Here is a 24,000-nt window from a genome sequence, read left to right as displayed (position 1 = left end):
GGTGGCGCTGTTTCCGCGGAGCCGGAGCTCGCCGCTCGCAGTGGCCGCCTGCGCCGGGGCTGAGCTGCGGGACTGCAACTCTCTGGCGCACCCGACGCGTCCCACCTGCGCAGGCGAGCTGGGCCACCCCGGCCCGCCCCGCCCCGCCCGCGGCTCTCGGCTGCGGGTCTGGGATTTGCACACTCCCGCTGGAACTTTCGCGGGAGAATCGAGCTGGCGGCGGGCCAGTCCGTAATCATCAGTTCTCCGCACTCAAATCCGGGTACTGACATCCCAAGACTGTCCCCATAGGAGCAATGGTCTCACTCCTTTTGGCAGGGAGCCTCGAAAGTCCAGTTCTCTGCAGTCCCCGATTTATTTTTATTTTATTTTATTTTAATTCTAGAGCTGCATATTTTAATTTGCCTGTCTGCCTCGTTATTAATCGTCCTCAGGTGAGCCTGTACGACCACTTAATACACAACCCCTCCCCCCCACACACATTTTCCTCTTCACATTCGCATATGCTTATGCTTCTCCTTTTTATTGACAATGATATTAATATTTCTTGATCTCTCAGCATGTACCAAACTCTGCCTAGGGCTTTCTAGGGGTCAAATCATTATCATCCCAAGAAGATGGCACAATTATTATCCCCATTGTACCAGGCAGGAGACTGGGGCACAGAGAAGTTAAATGTTGTAATGTTGTAATGAAGTTGTAATGTTGAATAGAAATACTTAGCAGGTTTAATAGGAATGATTTGGCAGCATTAACAAAAATATTCCATTAAAGTTATTATCTATGAAATGTGTCAAAGTGTATATTTCAGTGTCAATAGCCAAAATAAAATTTATATGGAGATTTGTATATGGAATTGCCTAATTTTGATTTCTTATTTCTTTGTGGTGCTCTCAAGTTCAAGTTGAATTATCTAAATTAAATTTTGGATTATTTCACTATTTACATACAATTTAATTAAAACTTTTTTCAGATGCTTTTGAATTTATAAATTAAAATGGAGTATGAAGAATAGGCTAAGGATGTTAAAATACTTTTGGTATTAAAAAAGCAGAAAACGTCATTCAAAAGCATTATCAAAGAAATTAGAAGAAGGTGAAAAATCTTGTCTCATGTGATATACTGAAATTGTAATTTCTATTACTGGACTTTCTTTAGAAAGAATCCACAAGGTTTATAACCAGGAGAAAAACTGGTCTAAGTTTGGATATATCAATAAAATGGACAGGGGCCTTTATATATTGATTTCTGTTTTGCCAAACTTTTAAGATTTTTAAGATTCTTTCACTAATTCTTGGCCAGTATATCAACCCTATTTTTTTAATTTCCAGCAAATGGCATGTAATATTTAATATATAATGTGGCTACTTGTACTGTGTGTCCTTCATTTTTCTACTTAACCGATACTAATCACTTGGTCTATTATAGTACTCTTCCAGATATGCTCACTTCTTTCTATACAGTCTTCTTATAAACAAGTTAAATATATGCATACATATATACATATATGTAATACTAGATATATGTGTATATATATTTTCTACATATTTCACCATCAGTAACCAAAATCAAACAATCCTGTTAAACATGCTAAATATTACTGTTAAACTACAGTTATTTAATTTGGTAAATTTGGCCATTTGGCAAACTGATAATTTGGCTAATTGTCTTCAGGAAAGTTGATTTTCAGAAAATTAGCTTGATTTCCAATCTAACAATTTCTAAACTTTTTAAAAAGCCAAGCACCATAATTTGTATATATAGAGTTTTGATCTATTTTTGTTGAATGAATGATTGTCTTCAACTGATTTCATACTTTAAATAGCGCTTAATTATGTGATAAATAAGTGTCCTGAAAAAGATCACACCAGTGAAATTTTTAAACTTGAATTATTATAATAAGTGGATGGGATAATATGACAATAAATAGGTCTAACAGGCTGGAAATTTATATAACCAAAAGGTCAACTTGGGTCAGAAAAAGTGGTTATAGATTACAGAGGTTACATAATTTGTGATTAAAATTGTATTCCTCTTTAGAGCCTGTAAAACTTTACAATACAGATCCATCAGGGGAAAATGAAAGGAGAATCCTGATCATTATGAACCCTATGCTTCTTTTGTAACTTTTTCAAAAATCGAGCTCTAACAAAACTCTGTCTATAGGGCCGGCATCAAGGACATGTAACCTGTGGGGTCTCACAAGGCCTCTGGGGCAGAAGGGCTCTGGTATTGGTTTAATGTTCTGCTGTCACCATCTTGAAATTCTTCATACTTGTAGAACAAAGAGCCCCACATTTTCATTTTGCACTGTGCCTTGCCTGTGTGGTGAAAAAAAAGATTTTAAGTTTATCGACCCTTGATTTAAAAGCAATGAGAAAGTATTAAAGGGGTGGTAGGAAATCTTGCAGGACTAAAGGGAATAAGGAATTCATTTGTGAATACTTCGCTTGACTTGGAAAACGAGCTATGTATTGGGTCTAATTTTGAAGCCAGACCTAACTGTAAGAGATAGTGAACAAAATGGAGTATGCACCAACCAGTAGTTTGTGGTCGACAAATATTTGGTATCCTAGGCTTTAAGAATATGGAAGTGATTAAAAAAAAAATCCCTGTCCTCATGGAGCTTACATTATTAATAGAGATGGACAATAAACAAAATAATTGAGTGAAATGAATAGTATGCTAGAATGTAATATATGCTAGAGAGAAAAGCGATTAAGCAGGGTAGAATATATAATGTGTGTGTTTGTGTGTGTGTGTGTGATGAAATTTTAGATAGGATGACAAAGATGTCTTCTCTGAGAAGGTTAATTCTCAGTAAAGGCCAGAAGAAGTGAGTAACATGGCCATGTGAACATCTGAGAAAGAACATTTCAGGCACCTGGAGGAAGAAGTCTCTTTTGGAAACTGTCAAGGCTGTTGACATTTTGGAAATTGCAAAAGTTGTTTTTCTGTTTTGTTTTGTTTTATTATTATTGTTTTGCCAAACAAAACTTTCATTGGAAAGAAAAGCATTATACTCCTTATCCAACTGGGCCCAGCAATGCTTGGTAATACATCCAGTTTTGCCACCTTAGTGGAAAAGGAAGACCCTCACATTGTACTCACATCGTTTTTATGCAGTCATGCTAGAAATAAGTATTCTTCTAACAGCTCTGAAAGAAGCTTCGTCAAAAATGATAAAAGTCACCAACTTTGTCTAATTTAGCCTCTGGATCATTGAATTTAAAAAATTATAAAGAAATAGGAGCATAATACAAAATACATCCTTACCACACAGAATTCACTGACTTTTCAAGAAGACAAGACTTAGATGCTTGTGTGAACTAAGGACAAAAGTATCACTTCTTCTGAAAGAAAGGAGATCACACTTTTGGAATACTGGAAAAAAAATTATTTATATCCATGGATTGGCTCACCTGGCAGTTATTTCTTATCAATAGAATTTCAATTCAAGTCCATTGTGGTTTCTTCTCATCTGGAAGACGAGAATAGAGGCTGACATCTTTGCCAAACTTTGAAAGGTTGGAGAAGGCACTTCACCCTCAGAGGAAGCTGAGATACAAAATTCTGTCAATCACTTTGAGAAGAGAAATCTGTAAACACCTGGAAATTTTTCAGGAGTCTTTCAAAAATTATTTCTATCTTGATGCTATTAAAGATGAACTATAGATAGAAAATCTTGTTCTTTCTGATATAAACTGTATTGAAAATGTTGTCTCAGCCTACAATCTTAGATCTTAGCACCAAAACATACTATAGTTGGAGTTAACTCAAAAAGTCAAGAATTCTGAAGTTCTTTGAGACAAGCCTATCCTGGCCTTTTAAAGTGAGATATAGAGGCTTTAATTATATTTGCAAAAAATATTTATGTGTTTAATTAATAGGGATTTTCAATACTTATAGCCATCAAAACAAAAATTTGAGATTGGTTGGATGCAACATGACATGCATGTTGTCCTGTTGAACACCACCCTACAGTTTAATGCTCCTACTCCAGTTAAGCAATAACTTAGATAAGCTTTTACACTGATATTTTAAAATAATGAAATTATTTTAAACTTATCTATATATTAAATGCATTATTTTATTTATAATGTATTAATTAATTTGAATCATGAATTTATTTAGAAATATTGTATATAATTAGTTTCTCATGCATTTATTTAATGCATTTAAACATATTATTTGAGAGTCCACAGGTTTCACTTGATTGCCAAAGAAGTTGAGAATGCAAAATGGTTTAAGAATTCCTGATCCAGGGAGAAGGAACAGATAAAGAAAAAAAGTAGGTCACATGACTAGGCTTGGGGAAATCCCAACATTTATAAGTCTAGCAGAAGAAAAGACATTAGCAAACAAGACTGGGGCCAGCAGCCATGAGTTAGGGGGCAGTATGGAAATCAAGAGGAGTCCTTGCCTCAGGAAGGAGAGCAGTCATTTGTTCAGTGCTGCCGAGAGGTTGCATGAGGTAGGAGTCTCTGCTCACCTTGAGGTGAATAGCTTCAGTGGAATGAAAATTTCCAGAAGCCCAAATGAGGTGGGTTGAATGGGAGGTGAAGAAGGAGAGACAGCCCATAGACAACCCAATTAAGAAGTCTTGTCTGCACTGGAAGCAGAGAAATGGGGCTATTCCTTGAGGGAGATCTGTGATCAAGATGTGGTTTTTATAAAAGATGGGCATTACAAGGCCCTGTGACTCTGCTGCTAGGGTTGATGCAACAGAGAGAGAAACTTCTGATGGAAGAGGCGTTGGGGGTTAACTACAGGTAGGAAATCCTCAAGAAAGAGAGAGGTGCTGGGATACAGAGCACAGTGGGATTGTGAATCCCAATCCAGGAAGGCTGGTAGATTTGGCGAGGGGAGCTCTCTGATTGCTGCTGTTTCCTTGATAAAGCATGAGGCAGTGTTATTAGTGTGAGAGAGAAGGTGTGAAACAGGCATTTTGGGAAGGGAGAAAGTGTATGTTCTAGGAAAAGGTAGTAGAGTTTGGGGACAGCAAAATGTTTCCATTTGAGATTTTTGACCATCACTTATTTTCAAATTTTTATTTTGAAAATTTTCAAACCTATTTGCAGTAAGTACCTATATACACTTCCCTTAGAGTCACGTTTTCTGTCTTTTTTTTCCTCCATATTTAGTATATATACCTTTTTTTTGTTACAAAAACTTTAAGAGTTACAACATGATGCTTCACCCCTAAATATTTTAACAATGGAACAAGGTCATTCTCCTACTTAACCAGAATACAGTTGTAACACACAGGGAATTTAATATTGAAATAATACAATCCAAGTTTAATTTTTTCTAATTGCCCTAATAATGTCCTTAATAGGTGTGTTTGTGTTTGCTTATTTGTTTGAGCCAATAAATCAAGGATAGCAGATTGCTTTAAATTCTGTTTCTTTATTCTCCTTTAATCTAGAATAGTTCCTGGACTTTCATTTTTCTGTCTTTGGTCTTTCATTCTTTGATGACACTGATATTTTTTAAAAAGTCCAGACAATTGCTTTTCAAAATATTGTGGCTTTTATTTTAAAGTGAGACTTATCAGAAAGGTTGTATAATTTTCTTCATCAATGTCCAGATATTCAGGTGCAGGCATAGAATAAGCTTTCAGAGTGGTTAGGTTTAAACAAATTGTGTGTGATTGGAAAAAAGGAGAAAAGGAGTTAACTATAATTGTAAGGGAGTTAAAATGATGAACCATCAAATATTATCTTGTAAGGAAGAAAGTGAAAAAATGAGGGGAGTGATGGATAATGATAAAGGGTTAGTTAATGGGCTGGAGGTCTCTATAAAGTCTCTAAAAATGAAACAGTTGGTTCGGGAACGTGGGAAATGTAGTTGATTGGTGAATGTATCTGTTCAACATTTATGGTTAGGGTAAAATATGGGTGATAGTCTCCATACACAAGACTATTTTATAAACAAAGTTGCCAGAATAGTACAACACGTACATAAAGACTTGGAAAATCCTTTGCTGTAAACTTGACTTTATGTCACACATTCTAAGAGGAACTCCCATAATTCTCATCCTTTATTATACTCACAGTATCCCTAGCAAATAGGAGTCATGTTGTTGATGGGCAACTGACACATGGAACTCTTTACTGACTAATGAAGACTTTAACCACGTTTATGATAGAACTGAGGAGAGACCAAGGACACACATACTCTCAGTAACCTAGTGAAACTGAATGATCTTCAAATCATACAATGTACACCACTACGTAAACCACCTGTACATAAGACAAGCTATGCTTTAATGGACATTTCTATTTCAATCACTCTTAGTGACTCTTACCCCAACAAAGCCCAACTTTGATACAATTAGCTGTCTAGGAAGGGTAAATTCTCAAAGATGTTCCCTACACACACACACACACACACACACACACACACACACACACACACAAATTAGGGTAAGAAAGTGTACAGGAATTGAATCCCCTCATCCGGCTGCTCCCAGGCACAAAGTCCAAACATTTATGGGTGTGGTAAGTAGTGGCACCAGCTCCTATACTCAAAATTATTTTATGAGCAGCATTGTACACTGAGTGCTGATTCTGTCTTTATTAATGACTTTGATCACCATTGTCATCATAAGCCAACATTCATTTTAAGTCTCCAGGGCTTTGGCACTATAAAATACTTTATTCTCTCTCTTTCTCAACAAAGTGATGTAACAGTATGAAAAAAGAAAATATGAATGTTATTCCCTTTTAAAGGGATTCTTTATGACAAAGGAGCATAATGATGGAAAATAAACATTGGAAATTATTTTTTTAACTTTTTATTAAGAATTGCTGTATTTCTCTTTTTTTTGCTTTTATTTGTGTGTGTGTGTGTGTGTGTGTGTGTGTGTGTGTGTGTGTGTGTTTGTTTGTTTTAAATAAAATAGCCAAAATAGAACTCTTTCAGTAGTGGTCTGTGCTTTTTAAGTCAACTCACTGCCTGAAATACTGAACTGGCTTTGAAAAATGACCCCAGCAAATAGCATGCGCATCTCACTGTAGCTTTATCTACATTTATACCAGAAGTGCATTCTAAGATCTTTTATTTAATTTTAGTTCTTAACACTTTCATCTTGAAAAGTATGGCTGGCCTGAATTGGAACTTGGGATGTCAAAATGTTACACAATTCATTTACAGAAGGGCCCACAGAAGACCAAAATACAGGTTTCAAGTGCACCCTGGTGGTGGGTAACCAGAATAGCCAAATATAATCCGAAGTCTGGAATAAACAGACACGTGCCAAATTTCTTTTTCTATTACTTTTTATTTGTTCTTTCATTTTAAAAAAATTTATCAGATGTTTACCATGTTAGGCCCCGAGGATCAAAAGATGAATGGGATACAATCCATGCCATAGGGGAGTTTAGAATGAAGAGAAAATATCTGCAACTTCAGCTCTTCCTCCGATCAAGTTATGGTGGCCATTTTTATTTTTGTAGGCACCCTCATGGTAATTTATGTTAGAAATTTCTGAAAAATTAAAGAAATTTTCCACATAAGTGTAATTCATCTACCTATATAAATCTAGAATACATACTCAATGCTTGCATAGTTCCTTTTAGGAATGACACGAATCTATTTACACAGAATCCAGAAACTTTTACCAATTATGCAATTAATTGTAGTTATAGCTGTATTTATTATTTTAATTCCTTCGGGTCAGCATTATCAGATCTTTTACACAAATGAGGAAACTGAGGCAGAAGACTCACTCTTTCCTAGTAATTCAGTATCACAGATGAGGCTAGAACCAGAATTGTCTGATTGAACTAGTTGGTTTTCTTGGTGGATTCATCCAATGACTTTTGTGTGGTTCCTAATGGTAAATATGGGGGGTTTATAAAGTCACTCAGTAACATGAGATAGACATTTTCATGATGGGTTAAACACACACACATTGGATCACTTCCAACGTCAGCTACTGAGCAGCTGTCACAATTCTGTTGAGTTGGATGGAAACTTTTATCAAGTTATGAAAGTCTCATATCTGATTACTGATCCCCAGCATTTCCCAGGCCCTGCCTTGGCATTGCTCAAAGAAATGATACACTTCTAATGCCAAAGCAAAGTGATAACATAAATAATTTAGTTGGATCTTCTTTAATCCTATTCAAGAGAAGCTTACAGTTATCCTAATTAGTATTTTATTCACTCACTGTAGTCATGGAACAGTAATCTATTGAATTCCCAACACTGAGAATGAAGAGGTGCAAAATTTTTAAAGGTGTGTGTCAATATGTTCACAAGGATGGTATATTTGAAATAAATGGTTCTATATGCAAATTCCAAGATATTTTCAAGATGTCAAAAATAAGTAAAAATGGTGGGGTGGAAATAGGGGGATATTCCTAGTACTAACCTTATAAAGTGATGCTCCTTAGTTCTTTTATTATTTATTATATTGGTTTAATCATTCTGAAGCATTTTTAATTCAGGTATGTTTTGTTGCATTTCAAAATATTTTCATAAATAATTTGATTTTCATTTTCTCATCTTTTCTTAGAGCTATTAAAAAAGCATCTCTAGGAACAATTTTTGGTTTGCTCCCACATACAGTACTGTGAAATAAGAACTACCCATTTTTCCTAACATTTTCTATGTATCACTTCAGATTTCTTCCTTTTTAATAATGGGCAATAGAATGATGGGCATAACTATCATTATTTTAGATCATTGCTTTATAAGAGGCAATGTGAAACAAAAACTCTTCGTGTAGGTTTTGTGATTTGTGTGTCTCAGGTTCAGAACTACACTATGAAGTCAGTTGGCTCAAAGATGACTTTTAAAATTTAAATTGAGGAGAAAGATAGAACTGTCTCTGGAACAAAGAACAAAACATTAATGTGAAGCCTTACCTCAGTGGGATTGATACCATTTTTGTGCCCCCATAATGTTCATTTACTGTTTCCTCTATTCATTTCCTCACCTCTATATCATAAATAAATGAAGAATTTCTGAGCATGCTGAGATTAGATATACAAATAGGAACATAAAACAAAAAAAAAGTCACGTTTCTTACCCTCTCAAGGAGATGTGCACAAGTTTGCGAACCACTGTGCTAAACAGAAATTATGCGCAGGTACTTTTTATAGAATTAACAGTGATGGGGAATCAAAATCAGAAAGGGGAGTGTCAGAATATTTTAGCAAGAACCTGGACTGAATTTTGAAGGGCAAGTAGGAATTAGATAAATAGAAGGGAAGGGCTTTCTAGGTTGGTGGATTTGCAAACGCATTTATGGATGAAACACTTGAAACTTTTGGTAACTCTTTAGACTAGAGAAATAAGTAGATAAATCAAGAAGGACTTGGTGCCATACTGAGGTTGAGTTTTATCCTGCGAACTAGGAAGAGCCATTGAGAACTTTCAAGTAGGGGAATAAAATGACCAGATTTGAATTTTAGTAAGGCCAAGTAGGTAATAAGGTGGAAGAGATATTGAAGGAGGCATGGAACAACTAGAGCAAGGCAATATTAGGATTCTGCTACAATAATCTGGGCTTGCACGAAGGTGGTTATGAAGGCAGGTAGTGAACAAACTACAATCTTGCTATACTCAAAGTGGCCCTCAACCAACAGCATGGATTTCTGGAGGCTTGTCAGAAACATCAACTCTAATGCCATATCCCTATCTTCAGAGTCAGTGTTCTTAGCAAGCTTCTCGGTTAATCTACATGCATGGTATTCAGAGAGATAAGGAATACAGTAGAGGCAAATGCTGCGGGGGAAAAAATGTCATCTTTTTTAGATATGATCAGCTTGAGAGGTGCCTGTGGAATATCCAAGGAAGCTGATCCATGTCAGTTGGGTATCTGAATGCAGAGGTTGCATTGAAGCCTAGTTTGGAAATGCAGTTTAGTGCTTATCAATCTACTGGCATTTGAAGCCATGGTCTGACCCAAGTTTCCTGGATTTAGCTAGGAAAGAATATCTACTTAAGCAGAAGGGCCAGGAGAGAGCCCTAAGAAACACCATTATTTTAAAGTCCCTTACAAAAAAGGTACTCCATAAGAAATAGAGGTAATTTCCAGGGGTAGGAAGAAATGAGGAGTGGGAAAAAAGGTCCAGTGTTGGGATGATCAGCATTCTCATTTTCCAGTAGAGATCACATAAGAATAGACAAGAGTTCACTGGATTTGGCAATACTGATGTCAGAGTAAAGCTAATGGGTGACTGTTACCCATTATGTTCTCTGACTTTAGTGCGTAGGGGATACAACTCAAAGATTCTGCTTCAACATTCAGATCAGAGAAGAATTTGTGGGAAGAGTCTAGTGTACAGCCAATTTACTAATGGGCTCTTATACTAAATGATAAATTCTTTGAAGCATAATGGAAGGCACATAAAGATGAGTAAGAGCCAGTCCTAACTCTCAGAGTTAATAACAAAATACCAAGAAATATTCAAATAATTTTAGTACAAGATGGGGTATTAAAAATTTATAAAATATTATCAGGATTCAAAAGGAATAAATCATATCCAGATAATCAAGAAAGGCTGCCTACTTCTTATATATTCTCCTCAGTTGTTAACAGAGATTTGCACATATTAAATACTTAAGCTACATTAATTGCTGACTTTCTCTCTCAACAAATGTGTTGAGAGTAGTAAGGACAAAATCCCATTTATTCCAAAATCCAAGCAAACTTGAAACTCATTCATGAGATATTTATTAAAATAACACATTTAGGGAAAAAAAATCAATACAATGTATACATCATTACTGAAAACTGTATACCATCATACAAAAAAGGATTTTATTTTGGAGAATTGAGTTCTAATTATGGCAAGTTTCACTTTCAGAAATAAAACCACAGAACAATATGATCTATTCAATCTTAAAGGCTGGCATGCTGAGCAAGGAATGTTCTTATTCTTTGTAGGAGTTCCTTCTTTACACTGTCAGGTACCAGAGCTGAAAAACAAAATTTAAAATAGAAAAGTCAGAAGATTCCAATTTCATATGTCAATTTGAGATTTGATATTTTATTCAGGATTACCAATTAAAGACTTTTATAAATAACCCTCCTGTTTCAAAAAATTATGTAAAGAAATCTGGGAGAAAAACGTGTATATTGTAATACATTGTTTTAATGAAGTATCCAATACCTAAATACAGTACACTTTGATGACAAGTAAGTATGGGAAAATTCTTTAAAGTGGGAGTGGCAAAGGCCTTTATAAACAGAGGTTATAACTGATTGATAAATTTGATTCAAACAACAACTTAAGCTTGGTGAAAATCACTATAAGGAAAGTAAAAAAATAAAAAACAAAAAACTGGGGCAATGCTCTCACAGAAAAGGGCCGACTTCTCTATTGCACAGTTTAATATACTGTATTGCTGAGGCTGAGGGAAAACAGGAACTCTCATAAGTGGTGGGAATGTAAATTAGTACATTTTTTACAAGGTAATTTGGCAATATTTTATTGAAATAATGAATGCACATCTCTCTGACCCACAAAGACACTCAACAAACTGTAACAGTCATGATATCTGTTTTACTTTTAGGAATTTGAACCATGACTGTAACCTATTCAGAGTATTAAACTAAGAATGAAAACAAAAACAAAACCCTGCATTTTGAAATTTTAATTAACAATGAATGTCAACAAATAAATCTACACTTATTTCTATATTCCTGGCTACTAATAAATAAGGACAAAAAGGAATTAACTGAAACATCTAATGCATTTTCTTATGTTCAAGATGAATAGCAAATTTCAAATACAGTTCAATAGTCCTATAAAGAAGTACAAAAGTAGTACACAAATCAAATAAGACAGATACTTTTGTTTATAAATTGTTTAGTTTAAGCCTGCCTAGATATAAAGACTACATAATTGGTTCAAGTTCTCTGGAAATGTGATTAACATGTATATGAAAACCACATTTAGTTTTAATCAAAACTGTGGTAACCGAGAACAGACCAGATACCTTGGAGGTCAGGGATACAGTATGACTGTAAAGGGATAACTCTAGGGAGTTCTTTTGGGTGATCAAACTGTACTCTATCCTGATCTGGGTGGTAGTTACATGTATCTATACATGTGCTAAAATTTATAGAACAACACTAAAAAAGAAAAAGTCAATTTTACTGTATATTAATTTAAAAAATAAGTACTTCTCTAGATAATGAAAAGAAGACTAAGAATACAAAACAGATTTATTTTTACATCTCATTCCTTTATTTGCCAATTCTCTAGGTGGGGAGCTGTAAGCAAATGAAATGTCTAACATGCAAGTATTGTAAGAGAAGCAGAGGATAATACTTAAATCTGCATAACCAGTTCCTAAATAATGTTAATAGATTAAACAAAATTTAAAAAGGAAAATGGAAAATTATTTTTAAATATGAATTCATAAAGGGAACAAGAAATACTATTTTCTTCCCTCCTTAGATATGCTTGAAGAAAAAGTCCTATTTTTCAGTTGTAAGGAGCTTCATTGCCCAGAGGCCTAAAGAGATGGTTGAAAAGGACAATGGAATTCTGTAGCTTGTTCCCAGCAGGTTCAAGGAATCACTGTTCTTCTATTAGCAATTTTCTAACTAATTTACTTTTTTACCCTGAAATTCAGGGTTGCAAGAAAACAACATCAGGACATCTAATCTATCTGTTTCCACTTACCTACAAAAAAGAACTTTATAAATATAAATGAAAATAATGTAGCTACATCTACATTATAGGATGTAGGAAAACAATAGGCTGTAGTTCCCGACTTTTTACTGAATATTATCAGTGTTACATTTCCTTTCTTTCCTCTGATTTCTGTAAACAAAGCATTAAAAGGAGAAATTAAGGAGGCAGTTGCATTCTGAGTCTTAAATATGGATAACCTGAATATGCAGTTATGGAGCTACCAAATTCTTAATTAGACATTCAAGAAGACAGAGCATGGTTTATTTTTAATAACGAAAGAGACAGCAAAGCAATGGATCAGGGGCTGGAGTAAAACTTTGACTTATTAAATATTCAAGTGTTTTAGAGCCAGGCCACAAGTTAAATTTAATAAATCTTACCTTCAGGTAATATCTGCCTCTACAAAATCCCGTATTTTAAAAATTATCCATCTCAACAGTATCATCTTAAATGTTTCAAGACTACAAAAACATTTTATACCCATATGTTACTCAAGACCATATTAGAAAGGCAGGTAGGCAATTAAAACCCTTCCCACATGAGAAAATATGAGTACCTAAATAATTTTGGAAAGGGTGTTTTGTTGTAAAAAGAAAGACAATCTGAACTTGCAAGACTGTCTTTAGCATGTTTCCTTAGACACAATTTGTATTCCTTACCTCTGCCTTTTGGAGTGATTTCAGCCACCAAGTCATCAACAGTAACGTGTTCTAGTCCTTTTTCTTTAATTACCTCTTATGCAAAAGCAAAAAACAAATCATATCATTTAAAATCATTATCTGTAAGAAAGATTTTCATAGAGGAAGAGTCAAGATCATGTTTTTAGAGTGTATACTGGTCCTCAAAAACAAACAAACAAATAAAAGATGCTTTTTTCTTTTCTAATCAAGATTTACTTGAACTTTGCAAACACATTAAGTGTTCTCGTCTGTCCATTTTTCAGTAACTTGCCATTTAAATAATTATAACACTTAGAATGAATTTGAACTATAATGTTCAAATCTAACATTGTGAAAAGCTAGAAACTTATAACCAGTAGATCTTTCTTTACTATAACCTCACTAGCTGTTAAAATGCATGGAGGGACAAAAAGCTATAATTTGAATCTAACCTATAAATTCATAGCCAAAAATTAAAATGTAGAATAACATCTTTGTCCATCCTCTTCTCTAGGCTGGACCAAAAGAACTATAAGAGGGAAGGGAATTAACACCTACTGAACTGTATTATGTGCTAGGTGTTTTACATCCTTTAATCTTCATAATAATCTAACGGGCTAGGTAAGGAGACTGAGGCTTAAAAGATTAAATAACTCATCCAAACATGAGTTGAAATCCAGCTCTAGTCCTTTATCAGTGAAGGTCTGCAGGACACCAAAGCCTATGCATTCACTTCCTTACCATACTGTCTTCTTGTAGTCAGTGTTCTAAGTAGCTCTAGAATCATTATTATTTGTAGAATCCATTACAATACGATGGGATTCCAGCAAAACTGTCCACTATTCCATTACACCAAAAGCTGAGTCAGAAAGTTAGGAGGCTCATTTGAGAGACACATGTAACCTATCAAGTGGTATCGTCACTAATAACACGGTAATTTAAGAAGATTCCATTCTCCATTTTAAAAGTGTAATTCTCCTAAGAGCTTTTAAAGATGAATTTTTAAAAACAGCATTCTTAAAGACACGAGGGATATAATTTCTGTAAGTCTACCAACCCTAAAGTGCTCAATTTGCTTTTGTTATTTCCCTTTGAGTTGGCACACTGAAAAACAGTTAAGAATACTGTTTCCCTGTGAGTTGGCACACTGAAAAACATGGGATCCCCTATTTTGATGCCAGAGAAAATCATAAGTGAGTGATCTTACCTCATTTGTTTTAAGAGTAACACAAAGAAATAATTACCTAATAGTAAGGAATTAGGTCTATCTATATCACTGAGAGGAGAGGAGATCACTATTACAAAATTCAATTTCCTACTTGTTTAACATTATGCTTGAGTACTCAGTAGACCTTAAATACTATTTTTTTTCCTAGTGAACCCTAAACCAACACAGTTCAGAGTAACAGAATTAGCTTATCTTCTAAATAAAAGTGATTACCTTTACAGTGTGCCTTCAACTGATCCTTCCAGCCACATTCAATTAACTTAGCTCTCAGCAACTCTTTGAGGCTGTTGAAAAAGAAGTACTTTCAATTTAACTGCCCAATATCTTAGTAAAATGTACAATACCTTAGAAAGGAATGTTTGAAGCAAAGATTACAACTGTTTAACTAAAAATTCCCTGCCTTCCAGTCACTCAACTTTAATTTAAATGTGGCCTTATCCTTGGTTCTATCACTAAATAGTTCTTTAATCTTACGCAAGTCGTTTAAGCACTGTGCCTCCTTTTGTCATATATAGTATGTACTACGATAAGCTACAATACTTCTCAAAAAGCTCTACTCTTTGCTCTTCTTACCCACCTTTCTACTGTCTTCTACTAATAGGAATATATTATCATGGGTCCCATAAACCTTCTAGAGGGTATTAGTTGAGTTTGGAACAGATACACCACTGAAATTTTCAAAGTCCATATGTATTCTTTGACCACAAATTCTTATCCTTTTAGCTCTTTACTTCTCCATTACATCTCTCTCTCTATCCTCCTAGACTCCCCCTCTCCCTTCATCCCAGCGTATCTAACCCTTCTAAATTATATTTGTCTGTGGTATTTCACTGATTTCAAGAGCACCTCCCTCCCCCCGCCATGTTAACAATTCGGTAACTGGCATGCCTATCATGACTTAATTGGCAGTGTTTTCTTTTTTACTTAGTGGTAAATAAAATAATGATGTATGTTACAAGGAGTGGCATCAAGGACGCAATCAAATAAAGCATTTTCTTATTTTTTGCCATATTCTTCCTAACAAATCCTCAATCTAATGTCATCTAATTTCTCTGCTTAAACATGTCATAGCCTAAACCAAACTGATTCTCTTTCCCTGCAAACTTGCTTCTCTATTGGTATTCCTAAACATCCACTAAATGGTATTTCCATCTTGATACTTATTTGGGTCTTTTGATTTTAAAAATGGCCCAGATCCAACTCTTGGTTCTCTCCTACTTTAACCTTCTTTCCTTCTCAGAATGGCAACACCATTTGCCTGGTTCCTCATGCTAGAAACCTTGGTAGCATCCTTCACTCTGTTGTTTTGTTAACACACACATCCAATCCATCGGCAAATCCTATTGGCTCCAGGTTTAAAACATGTATCTAGAATCCAAATGTTTCTCACCACTTCTGCCATTACTATATCAGTTCAAGTTACCATCTTCTCTTGTCTGGAGTGCTGCCAGATTCCTAACTTGCCTTCCTGCTTCTGCCCCTGTATATGCCATCCTCCTGTCCCTTCTCAAAACCTTCCACTGGCTTCCCAATTTACTCAGAATAAAATTCTAAGTCTTTACTATAGTTTGAACGATTCTACATGATCTGTCCCTTCCCCAGCTATGCCTCTGACTTTTATCACCTGTTCCCTTCACTCAATTTACTCAGTCTCATTAGCTTCCATGTGTTCTTCAAAAGTGTAAGGCAAGGTCCTGTTCTCAGGACAAAAATAACACTCACTCTCCACTTTATTTTTTCCTCTAGCACTCCTCGACATGTTCCATATTTATTTATTGTCTATCTCCTCCCATTAGAATGTAAGCTACATGAAAGCACAGACTTCGTTTTGTTACTACTGTATCTCAAGCATCTCCAAAGGACATAGCATATATAGAAAGTCAGTAACTATGAAACACAGGAACAAAAAACAACAAACAATACCCTATGCTTATTTCTGGCAGGACTATCCTCTCAATTACCCAAGTCACTGTTCTAGATGCCTTCTTCTTCCTCATTCCTTGTATTGAGGGTTACTGGATTCTATATTTGAGAAAACACTTGTTGGAAGTTCTCCTTTCCATTTTTGCTGTTTTTCTTATCTTTAACTTGACATAACCTTTTAACTTATTTCTGCCATCTTGCTCCTTCAAAATTTATCCTCCACACTGCCAGAATAAGATCCCTAAAGTGAAATGTGATCAAGTCATTCCCTTTCTTAAAATCTTTTAATGACTCCCACCACCCAAGGAGAAAGTCGGCATGAATTTTTTGCAAACCCTGCCACCCATTGTCTCGTCCTTTCTTTGATGGAAAAAACACTCCATCACTCTTAGTGTATATAATCTGGGTAGGGCTATAGGGATAGAAATGTGATCATAACTGGCCTATTATCCAAGTGGAAGGCAGTCAAACTAGGTCCTTTGTTGAAAATACTGGGAAGAAGGTAGTCTGAGCCAGAAGGATGTAAATTTTGAACTGCTGGTGGCCATCTCTGCCACCTTGTGGGTAGAACCTGCTTGAGAATAAAACCAACACAGAGGAAAGTGGAGCTGAGAGAAGAAAAGAAAGATATTCCTGGCCACAATTTCTGAGAGCCAGGATGCACTGATGCCAGAAACACCTTCACCCTGGACTTTTCAGTTACATGAGCTTACACATTTCCATTGGTTAATCCAGTTTCTGTTACCATGGGTAAAAGAATTCTGACTCATACAAAGTCTACACTTTCTTACACTGTATATATACAAAGGTCTCTATGATCTGACTCCTGTTCACTATGCAGCCTTTACAATACCCTCTAGTTTTCTCTTATTATTTGCAGTTTCCCAGAACACCGTCATGTCGTACCACACCTCTGTGTCTTTGCACCTTCTGTTCCATCTGCCTGAATAGAATGTCTTCTCCCTTTTATTGGTCTGGAGAACTGTTAATCCTTCTGCCCCAGCTAAGGTACCTTTTTTACTATTCTGAAACCCATTCTAGATCATCTTATACCCCTGGTAGAATCAAAAGATCACTCCTGTCCCTTACACGTATTTCTATTATACTATCATATTGATTCCCTAGCCTCTCCTTTGTACTTTCAAACCTGTTCATTCTTCAAATATTTACTTGGCCAATTATTTGCCAGGCATAGCATTATATGCTGAGTACACAATGGTGTTTATGCTCCCAAAGAACTTATATTCTTATATTGGAGAATATTATATTGGAGGAACTTACATTGGAGGATACAAACTACCAAAGTAGATGGTTACAATGCAACGTGATTAAATCCTACATGAGAACAGGGTATTTGGGACTTAGTAAATAGATTCCTGGAAGAGGTGATATCTAAATTAAGACCTGAAAGATGAGCTGGAGTTAGCTAAAGATGAAAGTAAGGAGGAAGAGTATTTCAGAGAACAGGAATAACGTGCTACTCTGAGGCTAAGAAAGCTTGGTAACTGAAATGGGTTCTGTCATGTTGTCTCTTTGTTAAAACCTAGGGAACATTCTAGCTTCAATTTTCTTTATTTGAATATGTATTTTTCTTCTCCATTAGATTATACAGTCTTTGAGGGTCATTTCTTGCTCATCTTTCTACATCACCTTCTCCCCTCTAAGTTTTACAATACTGAACAGACCTAAATTCTTTTTTATAGATGTTAGGAAAGGAAAATTTTGATAATCAAAATTTTCTGTAGTTCTTTCCACTGACATCACTTTCTTTCCTTGACATTTAGATTCTTATATTACAATGTTACTATAATTTAAAGACGGTAGATGTAATTTATTAACACAATCTATTACTTACCGTTCTCTTTCTCCAGTTTCTATCAACTTTTGGTTAATCGCTGCTCTCATCTGCGCATCTTTGTTCATCTTGCTAACCTGGACATCAACATTTATTTTCAGATATAAAGCAGTTACATAGAATTTTCTGCTAAATACTCTAGGCAATCATTCTATTTTAACATTCTGTCTATCAATTGAAGGGGTTGCTAAATTTCACCAATATGTGTTAACAGTATCATTAATCTTAATATTATGTATTGCACTCCAAGTAGTCATACTGATGAACTTACTCTATAATTTTTACCCCCATACATCCTCTATTAATGAGTCTTTGGATAATAATAATAGAAACATTCATTAAGCATTTATATGTTTGGTACTGACTTACGCATTTTGTATTTTTAGCTCATTTAATTCCTAGAATGACTCTGTTACATAAGTATCAGTAATGTCATTTGTATTTTACAGCTGAGAAAACTGAGGCACAGAGCTAGAAAGCTGTGAAGGCAGAATCTGAAGTCAGGCACTTTGAATCCAGAAGCCCCAAACACTTTATCTGCACTGACAGCTGATCATTTATGCACCTTAACTGCATTCAAAATTTTGGGGAAGACATGCAACCTAAAAGTTAATAAAAGATTAGTCACTGTTGGTGAAGAATGAAATTCCCAGAAAAGGGTCTATGTGCTTCACTCTTCACTACGATGTACTCAGAATTACAACTGCTAAATAATTGTAAACAAATATATGTGCACATGTATGTCTGCTCTTTACAGAGGAAACTAGTTGCAAACTAATTCCTAACTTTTTCAATAAAAAGCAAAAACAAAACAAAACCAGACAACCAAAAACCAAAATGGTGTAGAAAAATTAGGTTTTGAAGGCATTCAAGACATTTAAAAGTTTAAATAAAACTTGGAATAAGCTAACATTTCCCATCTAATTTGTCATTAACTTGAGACTACTTTTGTTTTACCTCCCATCTCGCCCATCTGAAAACTCAAACTGGCAATGAGTTTTTAGAGTTGAATTTTTTTCTTGGGGAGACGGAGAAAGAGTTGTTGAGAAAGGACTAGGAAATGTTTGCTTCTGTAAACTGGAAACTAACATTTTCAAAACAACAGTAAGGTCTTGTCAGTGCCATTCCTAGAATATTGAATTTGATCTCGCCTTAGTCTCTGAAGTATGGATAGTGACCTTGGACAAGTCACTTAATTCTTTAAGGCCTCAGTTTTCTCACTAGTAAAACGAGCTAGGGGATCCCTGCCAGTTCAGACATTCCTCGGGAAACTAGAAAAGGGCGGAGACAGCAGGAGAGGCGGAGCCAGAAAACAAAGCAAGGACTGGCTTCAGGCCAACTCCGGTAGCACTCCCTGGGAGAGCCCTACAGGCCCGCTAGCGCGGGTCGGGGGAAGCTAACGAAAGACAGCACATCAAAAGGAGCCTGGGCTGGGCCCGGGTCCCGGCCCTAAGGACCACAGGCATAGCTCACCACCATCACCGCGGGCGAGGGCCGTCCCTTCCCAGCGACGAAATGACCCTTGCGCTGACGACCGTTACCTACCACACTCTTCGGCTGCCCGGACTTAGACCCTCAGTAGCTCGGGCACTTAAGCACACAGAAAACTAAACACGCATTTCCGGGGCGGGGCCTCATCTCCCTGCCTATAATGTGAGAATTTAACCAGCGCGGGCCACCTCCTAGTCGCTCAGCCCTTTGGGTAAGAGAGTCCAGGCCCAGCTGTCGGGCGAATGTGAAATCTCTGGAAAACTACACAACCCAGCATGCAACGGGGGTGGCGGCGTTGGCGTCAACTGTCTCTTAAGCACTACATTTCCCAAAAGGCATTCTGTACCCGCAGTGTGGTCTGGGATGAGAGTCACGCAGTTTCCCCGTCTTCGTGCGACTTCTGTAGCGCGGACCTTTCAACAAGAGCTTTATTCTCACCCTGGTACTCCGGAAGGCGATGGAGGTGGCGGCTAATTGCTCCCTGCGTGTGAAGAGACCACTATTGGATCCTCGCTTCGAGGGTTACAAGCTCTCCCTCGAACCGCTGCCCTGTTACCAGCTAGAGCTTGACGCAGGTGGGAAGCGGCGGTGGTGACCCCTGTTCCTTTCCCCTTTCGGCTACTACCTGCCCGCCCTTCCCAGGTTGTCTTCCTTTTCTTAAATCTGAAAACAGGGCTACCGTGGCCTTCCTCACGCCCCTGGAGAAGGACGCCCATTTTGAAATCTGGTGGAAGCCGCCTTGGTGCGGCCCTTCGTTAGCAGGACCCTGGGCCAGCCCTCGGGTCGGCCGCCCTAGCTCTGTTGTCTGGCCCGCGAGCGCTGTTTGGGCTTCCGCAGCTTCTGGTTCCTCGCTCGGTGCGTTCTGCGAGGAAAGCTGAGAACTTTCCTTTCTCCTGCAGCATGCTCTGTAAACGTGTGTGTTGAGGGACCGCACCTCTTTGGAGAATCCCCCAGCTCCTTTTACACTCTGACCTCCTTCTTAGAAGAGATACCCCATTCTTTTTCAGAGCATTGTCAGTTCCCCAGGTTTTGTCAAACTAAGGATTTCATTGTAGAGAACATCTTTAGGAAAATTTGAGAAAAAAGCTAATTTAGTACCCACACTTCTTCTTGTTTTGTTTGTTTATCTGTAACTAGCCAGAATATTCTTTTCCTTGTCTTTGCGGTGTTAAAAAAGATAGCCCAGAGGTCTGCATTTTTAATACACACATTTGGTGATTGTCATGTATGTGAAATACTGATCTGAATTAACTAATAGGTATTAGACTATCAAGTAAGTGCTTAATTCATTTATTAAATGCAGTAACATATGGAGAGTGTTTTGTGTTACACACTGATGTTATCAAGATTTATAAGACAACATGAAAGTGCTGTTGTCTACTTAGGAAGAAAAGTGTAAGCAGATAATTATAAAACAATGTGGAAAAGCAATGATACAGAAAACAATGGAAGCACTTTGAAATCTTTCCTAAACTAGCCTGGGGGAAACTGGGAAAGCTTCTTGGAGCAGTTTGATATGTAAGTTGAGCTTTAAAAGATAGTAGGAGTTGACCAGGGCAAGAGAAAATGAGCTTGATGTTTCTTTTCACCTTCTACCTTTACTCTCCCCACCTGTGTTTCTTCCAGTTTCCACGTCTCAGTAAATGGTATCACCATGTATAGTGATACCACCCAAATCTCAATAGTTTATTAAGTCGTTATTATTGCTCACATGACTACAGTTCAGTTGGTGATTTTTCCAGTCTTGGTTGGTGTTCTAGGTCCAGTTGTGTCCCCCAAAAAGATAGGTTGAAGTCCCATGAGGATGTGACTTTATTTGGTAATAGGAGCATTGTAGATGGAATTAGTTAAATTGAAAGTAGGTGGGCCCTTAATCCAGTATGAATGGTGTCCTTATAAGACAGGGAGAGGAGATACAGATGCAGGAGAGAGGAAGCCCATGTGAACAGGGAGACAAGAGATTGGAGGCATATTGACACAGCTGAGGAATGGCAAGGATTGTCCTAACTGCCAGAAACCAGGCAGAGACAAGGAAGTATTCTCTATAGGTTTCAGTGAAACATGGCCCTGCTAACACCTTGATTTTGGACTTCTAACCTCCAGAAATGTGAGATAATACATATTTGTTGTTTTAAGCCACCCAATTTGTGGCACTTTGTTACGGCAGTCCTGGGAAACTAAGACAGTGGGGTTCATTAATGTGTCATTGGTCAGTTATGGGTCTGGCAGGCAGCTCTGCTCATCTTGGCTGTACTTTCTCATGCATTTGGTTGGCTGGCTATAAGCTGGTTGAAGATTATCTCAGTCTCTGTGCAGCTCTCCCCCATTTGGTCTCTCAGCCTTTTAGTAGGCTACCCAGGTTTATGCTCACAGTCATGCTGGGTTCCAAGCAACAAGTGGCAATGCAAAAGTGCTTCTTCAAGCTGCTGTTGGTGACAAGCTTGCTATTGTCCCATTGGCCAGAGCAAGTCATGTAATTGATGCCTGAAGTCAGTGTGGAATGGTCATGCCAAAGGACATAGATCCAGGGAGGCATAAGAAATTGGGACTGTTAGTGTAAGTCTTTGTAGTTCGTGCTACATCTTTGGTGTATTTCTTCTCTCTTAGAGTCTCCCTACCCCCTATCTTGTCAACAAGTCTGGCTTCTCTATCCTTCCACCCTGAGCTATGCCTCCTGACTAGTCTTCCTCCTTTCACTTTTGAATACCTTCATTCCATTCTCTCTAAGGCAGCACTTAACTACAGTTTTTAGTCCTGAATTTGCTTTTTGTTGCCTCCATTACACCGCGTCCTCCATGAAGAGTTGTATTTCTCTTTTGTTCTAAAAGTGTCTGGCACATAGTAGGCACTCAATAAACTGAGTGACTATGGAGGAGGAGATGTTGTTGAGGTCATTGCATTCTTGGGAAAGCGTGAACAAAAGGAAGGTGAAAGAATTAACAGGCTGTTTGCAAGAAACAATTGCAGTCTTGAATTGCTGGAATAAAAAATCTCCTGGGAAAGGTGAGCAATAAGTTTGAGAGATGGAGGGGAGACTTGTCTGTCACTTGGTAGTGTTTCCCAGACTTTTTCATGGACCATTGCAATAAAAGTAAAGCCCAGCTGTCTTAGATTTACCAACTTTTTAATTTGCTAAGTAAAGATTCTTCTTAAAAGCTATCACATGTTCACCCAGGCTTTCATAAACAAAAGGATATTTTAACACCCCAAAAGCAAGAAGCAAAATTTCACAATAAACAAGTCATCTAAAATTGAGTACATTAAACTTTATAAAAATCTCACTAAGTTGTCCTGTCCCACTCTCCCCCCTTATTTCAATAGTGTAGGTTTTCTGTATTTGGGAGGCAGAACCAGAGGTGATGGGCCATTTAGGGTTTTAGGTATAGAAGGGAAATGAACAGATTTGGGAGTTGAATAGTTTACTCTCATGACTGTGGAAGTTGGTTTTTGCAGATGAGAGGAATCAAGATAGGGAGACCATTCGGAGGCCTTTGCAATCATTCTGGTGAGGGGCTTTCATTAAGAAATTCTTCAAAATGATGAAGAAGAGAGTAATTCTTCTAAAGTGTCATTTACAGAGTCAGTGAGTATGATTTGAGGAGCTCTTTCTGAAGTTTGATTTTTTTCTTTTTTTGTACCCTAAGGAGTTCACTTTAATTCAGCAAATCACTTTAATTCAGTTTCCTCTGTTGTGAAGCAATAAGTTTCTGAGTATTTGGTACTAATGATGTGATGATAAATATGTAGTCTCTGATCTCAAACAGCTTGGAGTTCTGAGGTTTATTCTTTTGTCTTAAATAATGTTATTTGTTTGTTCAGAAATTCTCTCTGCTTCATAAATGGAAAATGCCACTTTGTCTTTTTCTATTCCAGAGAACTAAGCTAAAAGCCTTTTTAAAATAAGATTATAATTGCCTTTTGGCCCAACAATTCCATTCCTAGACATTTATCTATCGATATCCTGTCGCAAAAATTTTCATTCAGTATGTGTCTTTTTATTCATAGTCCTTCTACCTAGCTAACCCAAACTCATTTTTCATCTTGGCTTAAATGGTACTTCCTCAGGGATTCCTTCCTTCCTTGACTGTCTAGCTGAAGTTAGAATTTGTACTATGCTTTCCCATAGCTGTAGCATCTGGAATTTCCTCATATAATTTATCACACTTGTAGCATTTAGTGTCT

At 36.9% G+C, this 24,000-nt stretch overlaps 2 protein-coding genes across 3 annotated transcripts in view; one reads left to right on the top strand and one right to left on the bottom strand.

Moving 5' to 3' along the window:
* Window positions 1-10,673: 10,673 nt before the first annotated feature.
* Window positions 10,674-19,949, bottom strand: ENY2 (ENY2 transcription and export complex 2 subunit). Of its 2 annotated transcripts, none has more exons than XM_037803409.1 (5): window positions 19,801-19,949; window positions 18,328-18,404; window positions 14,763-14,833; window positions 13,322-13,396; window positions 10,674-10,935 (listed from the first exon to the last, which is right to left on the bottom strand). In XM_037803409.1, the coding sequence occupies exons 1-5, from the start codon at window positions 19,804-19,806 to the stop codon at window positions 10,859-10,861; spliced, it is 306 nt and encodes a 101-aa protein (XP_037659337.1). In that variant the 5' UTR covers window positions 19,807-19,949; the 3' UTR covers window positions 10,674-10,858. The 2 variants fall into 2 exon arrangements, with proteins under 2 accessions (XP_037659337.1, XP_037659338.1); XM_037803410.1 differs by having other exon boundaries at window positions 19,873-19,944.
* Window positions 19,950-20,176: 227 nt separating this feature from the next.
* Window positions 20,177-24,000, top strand: part of NUDCD1 (NudC domain containing 1) — a 110,707-nt gene continuing 106,883 nt past the window's right edge. The window contains exon 1 of the mRNA XM_037803096.1: window positions 20,177-20,393. Within this exon, the coding sequence (XP_037659024.1) occupies window positions 20,276-20,393 (118 nt within the window). The 5' untranslated portion in view covers window positions 20,177-20,275. The remainder of the gene's footprint in view (window positions 20,394-24,000) is intronic.

Source organism: Choloepus didactylus, chromosome 14, assembly GCF_015220235.1.
Source record: "Choloepus didactylus isolate mChoDid1 chromosome 14, mChoDid1.pri, whole genome shotgun sequence".
Lineage (NCBI taxonomy): Eukaryota > Metazoa > Chordata > Mammalia > Pilosa > Megalonychidae > Choloepus > Choloepus didactylus.
This window is presented reverse-complemented; position numbering and strand designations above follow the sequence as displayed.